Source organism: Coturnix japonica, chromosome 13 (assembly GCF_054131305.1).
Source record: "Coturnix japonica strain WE chromosome 13, WE-NBRP24, whole genome shotgun sequence".
In the NCBI taxonomy this organism is placed as follows: Eukaryota; Metazoa; Chordata; class Aves; order Galliformes; family Phasianidae; genus Coturnix; species Coturnix japonica.
In genome coordinates this window covers 13733771-13742586 of record NC_140675.1, presented here as the reverse complement: position 1 = coordinate 13742586, position 8816 = coordinate 13733771, and the positions used below count along the sequence as shown (strand labels likewise).

The window sequence follows — 8816 nt, the reverse complement described above, 5'->3', positions numbered from 1 at the left end:
TTTAAAAATATGAATACATATATATAAATATATATATACACACCAGGCCTGGGCGTGCCGATAGGGGCGGGCAGTAGCTCAGCACCGCCCCCCGCTGCACTCCGGGCCGGGGCCGAGCGGGTCTATCCGCCTACCGCCCACCTACCGCCCGCCTCCCCCCTCCCCGGGCCCGGCCGCTGGGCGGGGAGCGAAGGTAACCGGGGCCGGGCGGGGCGTACCGCTACCGAGCGCACCATGCTCGGCGGGGGCTGGCGGAGCCTCGGTACCGCCCTGGCTGCGCTGGGAGCCGGGGCCTTGCTGCTCCGAGCCGGTACGTGGGGCGGGCGGAGCGCCTCGCCCGGCGCCCAACCTGCTCCTGCGGGGGGACACGGAGGGGATGCGGGGACTTGGTGCGACCGGGGTGGGGGGTGACCGAGGGCTGGCGGCGCTCCCCATAGCCAAAAAGCTTCGCAGTTTGCTGATGGTTTCTCTTCTCCTTTCGCTGCTCAGGGGTGCGCCGGGCGTTTTAAGCTGACTCACAGCCCCAAGTAGGTCAGTGTCTGTTTAGCTGCAGCCTCGTGCTGGTGGGGGGGGGTTAGGGGGGGTTGGTTTTTTATTGCGCTGGTAAATGATGTGGGAGGATCCTGGAGGGTTGTTGAGCTGCCCGAGTGCTGCTGGAGGATTGGGGGCTGGGGGATAAGGCGTAGGATTTGAAGTGGGTTAGATGGGAAATTGAATTGGTAATGATAATAAATAAAAGGAAAAACATTCTAGGCTGTACATTTCCATCTGGGGCCTGAATTCTGCTGGCATATCTTTGAATCAGAGCTCAGCCTTTAGCTTAGCAGTGTCTCTGTAAGTCCTACGGTGGCTGTTTGCATCGCTACTAATTATAAAACCTGGCCTTAATGAGCCAGAATTCACTGCAGCCGTTGTCAGCATTGGAGCCCTGGTGCTGCCTTGTCCCTGAGTGTGCCGACACAAGGAGCAGGCAGCTCTGAGTCCCCGGGCTGCAGGGTGGGTGCACACCCTACATGCATTGCACTGGGTGCTGCAGAGGACACTTGGTGTCCAAAAGCATCTGCTTGTGGAGTGGATGGAAAGCAAACTTGGTGTTTCTACTTATGGGGCAATGCAGAGATAAACACGTGGGGATGTGTGTGCAGTCAGTGTGTGTGACAGCCTCATTTGGAGCAGGAATTTTCCATTCTTTTGTAGTAAAACAGAGAAAAACAAAGTACTGTGGACAAAATGCACGAGGCAACCTGCTGCCTTCAGCCTCCTGCATGCATGCATTGCTGTGATAACATTAACACTGCCCATCTGCAATCCCTGCCCCTCCAAGAGTCAGGCCCTGAACAGAGGTGTGCAATCCAAAGGGCACTGCTGGGGACATGGAGCAAAACTGGCTGGATCTGGAACTGGAAGCCAGTGGACCTTATCGTTTTGGATGGGCATGTGGTCTTGCCTTGCTCTGTGTTAGGTGCAGGGGTTATGCACTGCTGGGGAGCTGCCATGAGCAGAACTGGGTGTGAGCTGCTTGTTAGAGCAGTGCTGGGTGTGCATGAGAGCTTTAGATCAGGCTGAAGGGCGCAGCTCAGCTGCAGATGGGACTTGGGAATAGGTTTCCTACTGCACAGATGCTTTCTCATTCTTTAAATTGCATTTGAGAAAACCATTTCCTTCTGTGCTGTAGTTTGTCTGTTTGTTGTGCCAGAGTTGTGAATTAAACATGATGAGAGACTTCAGGATTGTGGCCAAGGTTAGAAAATGGTTTATAGGAAGAAGGCATTTGAAGTATGTGCGTAATTCCTTCAATCCAAAGTTAAGTTTCTGCTTTCTTGTGTTTTAATTTTCTTTCTCTAGTTTGCATCTGCTACACAAACTGGCATCATGTCCAAAAGTGCTTTCAGTTAGGGAGCAGCTGATGAGTGATTGTTTGGGTTCTTTCCATATCAAACAATAGTAAGGGTTTGTTTTTCTGTCTTTTATTATTATTATTTGGAAGTACTCTTCTGCTCCAAAGGAACATTTGACAGGTATGGATGCTTCCTTCAGCACTACATGCCCACTGTGTCAAACCCCCAGTGCATGGCTAATGCTGTTGTTGTGCTTAGGGATTCTTTTCAGCGCTGTGTTTAATTTAACCTTCCCATAGAACAAGTGAGCTGGTGGATGCAGGAGGGAAGGATGTTCTGGGCAGGATCAGAGGGGACTTGATGCATCTGCTGCACATGTGGCTCAGAGCTGTGCTGTCAGCTTTGCAGCACCTTGGTTGTGTCCCTGCAGAGCTCTGAGCTCACTGTATTGGTTGGGTCTCTCTTATCAGAGGTGGGCAGGGAGCATTTGGAGAGTGGGCCAGGCTGATTAGAAGTGTGCTGACCTCTCCCTTTGGTGCTGAGCACCAAGTGTTGGAACCTTAGAGTCAGCAGTGCAAAACAGGGCAGGTGCTGAGCCAGCCCATTGCAGGCACCTTCAGAGCTGTGCCTTGGGTGTTAAGTGACTTCTGTCATAGACTGCTGCCTCTTTCCCTGTATGTGCACAGACCCAATGCTGTGTGGTCCCCAGCCATTGAAGGCATCGTCCCCATTGTTCCCTTCTTTATGGCAGAGCTTCCTGTGGCTGGATTGTTTCTTTAAGAACTTTGTATCTATGGGGCAAATGCGGAGCCCAGGTTGTTTGCACCTGGAATCAGATTTGCTCCTTGGATTCGATTAAACATTTAACGAAAAGCAAATAGGGAAGCACTGCTGTTGCATCAAGGCAGCCTATTGCAAGGAAGCTCCCTGCAGTGCACACCTGATATCTGTCTGGCTGTTGCATGGAGCCCATCTTCTAACCACAGCACAGTGTAAGCTGTGATTTCCCCAGTTAACAAACCAGATAGTTCTGTTCTAGCAGTGTCTGTATTTCCCTTTTTTCTTTTCTTTTTAAATTCCTTTTGGTTGTTACGTGACATTTTGTGCTTCTTTTGCAAAGTCACTGCCCCAGGCTGACCTTTGTCCAAGCTCTCTCTCCCTGTTCTGTTTTCCTGCCCCTTGAAATCTCTCAGATCAAGGTACAGCACTTTGCCTGCATGTCCACGCCCCATCAAGCAGTGTCCCATCCCTCTCTGTGAAGCTGCAGAGCACCACGATCCTCCCATGACCTGAATTTTGTTTCTGGTTTCCAGGTCCAGCACAGCTTCGAGCTGCCTTCCTGTGCACAGAGCACGAGCAGAGGAAATCGAAGACGGTCACACAAACCAACATGAAGGTGGAGATACTTCCAGCGCTCACTGACAACTACATGTACCTCCTCATTGATGAGGAAACGAAGGAGGCTGCAATAGTGGACCCTGTGCAGCCACAGAAGGTAACACTGCCCGCTGTCCTGGGAGTGGGTGCACTGCTAGAAAACCTCCACGCTGCCACATATACAAGAGAATTAGTCACAGGGTGACTCAGGCTTGGAGGAAAGTCAGGAAATATTAGCCTCTCCCATGCGCTAACAAGGCTTTGCAGGCGCTGAGCTTCTGAGCTCAAACACGTTCTCTTTGCCTTCAGGAGTTACTGACCTGATTTTGTTTTTTCCCCTTAGTTTGTTCATGTGCAGAAGAGGGGAAATAGCACTGAGGGTTTAGTCACAGCGCAGCTGGATCAGAGAGCTTGTGTCCTGATCTGTAATGGCTGCAGGGTGAGGGATGAGTTCTCTGCAAAGTCAGCAGGACGTTTACATGGAGGTGTGGCTCGTAAACCTTGTAGTAGTTGCATACAGAGCAGGCACCAGGTGTGTTGTTTAAGCTAGTCCATGTGAGCTGTAATGTTCTTGCTGTGCTCTGTGTCTGCAGGTTTTGGATGCAGTCAAAAAGCACGGTGTGAAGCTCACCAGTGTCCTGACCACACACCATCACTGGTAACTATCTGCTGTATTGGGATCTCCAGAGTCTGTGCAGTGTGCGTGGGTCCATGAGTGGACACAGAGGGCCGCTTTGAAGTTGCTTTTATCAAGACCTTCCATATAACACGTCCATGCGCTTGACTGGGCACGCTTAAGCTTTGCCAACTGCTGTTTGTCTGCAGTCACTGAATAGCTCTGAGAAAGGATGGTCTGATCCTTTCTTGTTCCAAAGAACAACAGAAAGTAAAGTGCAGAGAAATCAGCATGAAATAGCTGAGTGCACAGCAAGGATGGGAAAGCTTGGAGTCAAGCCAGACTTCCTTAAGAGCAACTTTTGCTGTGACCAGGTACATTCTGTAGACTGTGAGTTCTCTGTGTCAGTGCCTTTAGGCTTTAAAATGATGAATTATTCCAGCCGGTCAGTGAAATAAGTGTGTGTGTGGAGTGCACGCTTGCAGTGAGTTGCTAGGACATGCCTCTAAAGCACAGTCAACAACTGTGGGAGCATTACCAGGTTTGCACATTAACTTTGCTATAGCAGTTTAGCAGTGTTGAACCTGAGCAGTGATGGAGAGAAGCCACTGAACTGCATACATCCCAATTAGCTTGCTCTCTCAGTGTTGTGGTTAATGCATAGTTGGCTGTGATCCTTTAAATCTGATATTTCCCAACTAGGTGTGAAATGGAGGGGAGATGGTGACCAAGTCCTATGTTTAAATCTTTCCTGAGCTTGCTGCTCTGCAGCCACCAGCACTTACTGGCACTTAAAGAAACTGTCTCTACTAGTGCTGTAGCATGCACTCTGAGTACAGTGTTAGGTGTCTGCATACTGGGAGATGGATGATCATCAGGACATTACCATTGCAGTTGCAATCAGTTTGTCTTCATCCATACCAAAATCCATTTTTCTGCCCTTCCAGGGACCATGCTGGAGGAAATGAGAAGCTTGTAAAACTGGAGACGGGGTTGCGTGTGTATGGGGGTGACAGCAGAGTTGGAGCATTGACACAGAAAGTGTCTCACCTTACGTCACTCAAGGTAAAGGTTTTTTACCTTTTTAATGTCTTTTGAAGGTGATTGGTGGCTTAACTATATCTTTCCCCCTTTTCCAGCCCTATGAACCCCTCTGTCTCCTTCTAGCTGGTTGATGGTAGCACTGGTATTGCTCAGACATCTGCACAGCCTGCAACATGCTGGGTGTCTGTCTGTCCTTGGATAGCTACCTTAACTAAGGTGGTCAGAGCCACAGCGTGAAAGCACAGAGCTTGTGTTCTGCCTACAGCCTGGTTAACACAGAAGAATTGCAAGCAGTCCTCTCTAAATGAAGGCTGAAATACAAGCTGAAGAAGAAAGTGGGCCAGCAGGGCGAGCTGCCTGCATTGCTTTTCCAGAGCTACAGTGGCAAACCTTGCTGAAGTGTCGCTGTTTGTTTGTAGATGAGCTGGCAAATTGCATAAACTGCTGTGACATGTGCAGGCTGGCGTGAATGGCGCTGCTGGTCCAGCGGTGCATCTTTCTAGGGGGGGTCAGCAACAAAAAAGGGAGCGCAGGAAAACATAGGAAGGTTTGCAAATTAAGGCTGTGAGGGAAAGATCCTCGTGAATGTGTGTAATTCCTCCATTTTCCTCAGCTTCTTCCACTTCTACCCCTCAGCTTCATTTTTGTTTGGAGCTTTTTACGCTTGATTAAGTTTGTTTAGGATTTTGCATTGCTCTGGATCCGTTTGCTCCTGCTGCCAACCAGACACTGAGTCACTCTGCATGCAAATGAAAGGATCTGGCAGTTCTCTTTATAGCAACACCTGCTAGGAGGAAACAGCACCATTCCAAGTCCCTACCATAAAATTCTTGTACTGGACTCTCCCAAGAAAAGAGCTGATGTTTACTGGCCAGCTATGTGAGAATTTGCCTGTAGGACTGCCAGGCCATTGTAATAGCTGCAATTCTTTTCTAATGGTACAAATGCTACCAGACAGCAGCCTAAGCTCTAGTCTTCTGCCTTCTTCTCAGGTGGGATCTCTTAATGTGAAATGCCTCTGTACGCCGTGTCACACTTCTGGACACATCTGTTATTATGTGACTAAGCCAAATAGCTCCGAGCCACCTGCAGTTTTTACAGGTGAGGAGTTGGGAGGTTACATCACTGGCAGTCCGTGTTGCAGAGAAATAAGCTCCCCCTCTGCCTGTGTGCTCCTGGCTCTGGATGGGCATTCGTTCCTTATTATTAGTGCAGCTAGCCTTACTTCCACAGTGTGGGTGTGAGGAGCTGTGCCATGCCCTGATGCCATCACACCTCACTTGCAGGTGACACTCTGTTCGTGGCTGGCTGTGGGAAATTCTTCGAGGGAACCCCTGAGGAAATGTACAGAGCACTGATTGAGATTCTGGGCAGTTTGGATCCTGAAACGGTACGAAACTTTTGTGCTAGTAGTGAGTTAACCAGCCAGAAGCTACTGCAGGCCTCAGTGAAACTGCCTTCCCAATAATGCTGTTGTTTGATGAGAGCATCTCTCGTGCACTGAAGGACTGCCTGCATCTGGTGTGTCCTGGTTGGTTCTGTTCTGCTGTGTATGATAACACTGATGGAACCCAGCAGTCCATTCATACTCTGAGTTACCATGTGGGACTTTTTCTTCCTAGAGAGTTTACTGTGGTCATGAATACACTATCAACAACCTCAAATTTGCTCGACACGTTGAACCCAAGAATGTCAGCATCCAGGAAAAGCTTGCTTGGGCCAAGGTAAGTCTGTTCATCCTTCCCCTCAACCTGCTGGGTGCTGCTAGAAGCTCTCTGAGGAGGTACCAAAAAAGGGGACAATGTGGAGGGAAAAGAAAGGCTGAAGAGAGGGAGTTGAGAATGAGAGGTGACAGTACAGCTGTGCAATCAGGGGAACAATGTGCTGGAGAACAGGGTGGTGTGAGCAGCATAGAGAGCACAGTTTGCTTCTTGTGGAGCTGCGACCCTCCTTGGGAATGCCTTGGTACCATTACAGGCTGTGGCTGATCTTCTCCCGCTCTAAGAGGATCAGCTTTGTCCCAGGAAAGATTCAGGACCTGTGACCCAGGTTTCTCTGTGTGTACCTTGGTCTTGCCTGTTTGATGGCGTGGCTAAGGAGCAGTTCAGGTAGATGGAGCACTTTGTAGCTCATACGCAGGACATTTCTTGTTCTCCAAAACATTCCTCATCAGACAGAACTCTTTCCCTTGTTCTAGGCCAAATATGACAGTGGGGAGCCAACCATACCCTCCACCATTGCAGAAGAGTTTACGTTCAACCCCTTCATGCGTGTGAGGTATGGATGTGTGGGAACGGCCCCTCTGAATCTTGTGTTTGGAGGGGGGATGAGGGAAAGATGAGGAGAAAGAGCCGTAAGTGAGTTGCTCTCCTGATTCACATGTTCTTATTCTGATGCCCTCAAGACCCTCCTTAAAACACTTGCATTCCAAAGTAAGTTGGGTAAAACACTCGCTGTCCTGGCAGAGGCTTGGAGCTGTGAAACATAGGGGGGTTGTGGTGAGCATCTCTGACCCAGGAGCTGGAACAACCCTTGCTGTGTGATGATATTCCTTCATCACGTGGGGCTTGGTATATGATATGGGTGTGGTATGATGCCGCTCAAGGTGCAGGAGCTGATAAGCTTACACCAAAGCCTTGGTCTTAAATGAAACGCATCCCCTTGATGCAGGCAAAATGTGGTAGCAGTGACTTCATAGCCAAGACTTTATCTTGCAGGTTTTGTATTTACCATCCTCGGTGTTTCCTCCTGGCAGGGAGAAGACAGTTCAGGAGCACGCTGGGGAGACCGACCCCATCCGCACCATGGGAGCCATTAGGAAAGAGAAGGACAACTTCCGTGTCCCAAAGGACTGAGCACTCTGCCTGTGTCACTTTATTGTCATTTAATGGTAACTTAGACTGTTCAGATGTTATAGGAGCCTGTCTTGGTTCTGACAGTCCTATTTAGGTTTCTAGTTTGTTTTAATTAAGGGAAAAAAAAAAAAAAAAGCAAAAAGCACTTTGCCCTTGTTGAGATATTTGACAGCGTATTTATATTATGATGAAGAATATTTATCCCTCTATTTCTGGCTCTCAAGCTGTTGCACGTGTCCCATGCAGCTCATTTTACAAGTGTTGGATGAGTGGGGATGGGTCGGATGTTGAGGCCCAGAACAAACCCCTGTTCTTGTTGCGGGCACCTGATGTGGATGCAGACTGTGGGGCTGTTTGAAGCCACGTTCACCAGCCTCCATTTCAAACAGGAATAAAACGCAGTAGCTGCGTTGCCAGCTGAAGGTTTCAACTTTGCTTCCATGCCGCTGCTTCTTCCAAGTGCCGCTTCTGGCTGCATTGAACTGCTTCTCAGTGGTGTAAAGCTGCAGGAACTATTCCAGGTGGAGGTTGCACTGTTGCTTCTGCCCTTTGCTCTGTTAGCTGAATCCTGCTTGTGTGCTCCTGAGCTGTGCTGTACTTGTAGCCATACACGGAAAGGAAGAAGGGATTTATTTGTGTGCTGGGAGGTTCCGTTGGGAGCAGATGCAGTGTGTGCTGCTGTGATTAACCCCCAGTGCTGTGCTGAGCTCATTACCACCTTCATTCCACCTTGTGACCCGGCTCTGCTGTTCTAAAGTGATGCTGCGTGAGCAGAGTGTGGCGGAGCATCACTTCTTTATTTGTTTAAAATAATAATTTTTAATGTATTTCAGGGAAAAAAAAAAAAAAGAAAAAAGAAAGGTACCTAAAATGTTACTGACTGAAATGCTGTGCTGCTACAACTAAGCGTGACTGTACTGGTGGCTGTTTGACAATAAACACAGCTGGAACAGTGTGGCAGTCTGGAAAAGGTGTTGGAGGTGGAACCGCACGGGGAGTGGAGGGAAGGAATGGAAGGAAGAGGAGGAAATAGCAGGGGATGAAGAAAATAAGGAAGGAAGGAGGGAACAGAAGAAAGTAAAGAGG

General features: G+C 49.1%; 1 protein-coding gene across 24 annotated transcripts; it reads left to right on the top strand.

Moving 5' to 3' along the window:
• Nucleotides 1-54: 54 nt before the first annotated feature.
• LOC107320639 (hydroxyacylglutathione hydrolase, mitochondrial) lies at nucleotides 55-8685 on the top strand. Of its 24 annotated transcripts, none has more exons than XM_085513999.1 (11): nucleotides 74-193; nucleotides 490-531; nucleotides 1988-2018; nucleotides 3152-3333; nucleotides 3809-3873; nucleotides 4779-4896; nucleotides 5868-5976; nucleotides 6162-6265; nucleotides 6498-6599; nucleotides 7073-7152; nucleotides 7631-8685. In XM_085513999.1, exons 4-11 carry the CDS (start codon nucleotides 3229-3231, stop codon nucleotides 7728-7730), a joined length of 783 nt encoding a protein of 260 aa, XP_085370125.1. In that variant the 5' UTR covers nucleotides 74-193; nucleotides 490-531; nucleotides 1988-2018; nucleotides 3152-3228; the 3' UTR covers nucleotides 7731-8685. The 24 variants fall into 24 exon arrangements, 23 of the variants coding, with proteins under 23 accessions (XP_015732184.1, XP_015732189.1, XP_085370125.1 ...); XM_085514004.1 differs by having other exon boundaries at nucleotides 88-193; nucleotides 490-527; XM_015876700.3 differs by having other exon boundaries at nucleotides 88-193; nucleotides 2006-2018.
• The last annotated feature ends 131 nt before the right edge of the window (nucleotides 8686-8816 follow it).

Bases quoted from the DNA above. Each gene is read 5' to 3' on its own strand.
- LOC107320639 (XM_015876696.2), top strand. From the start codon at position 235: ATGCTCGGCGGGGGCTGGCGGAGCCTCGGTACCGCCCTGGCTGCGCTG. The intron at 3,874-4,778 runs GTAACTATCTGC...CTGCCCTTCCAG, and splicing joins CTGACCACACACCATCACTG to GGACCATGCTGGAGGAAATG. The intron at 6,600-7,072 runs GTAAGTCTGTTC...CCCTTGTTCTAG, and splicing joins AAAAGCTTGCTTGGGCCAAG to GCCAAATATGACAGTGGGGA.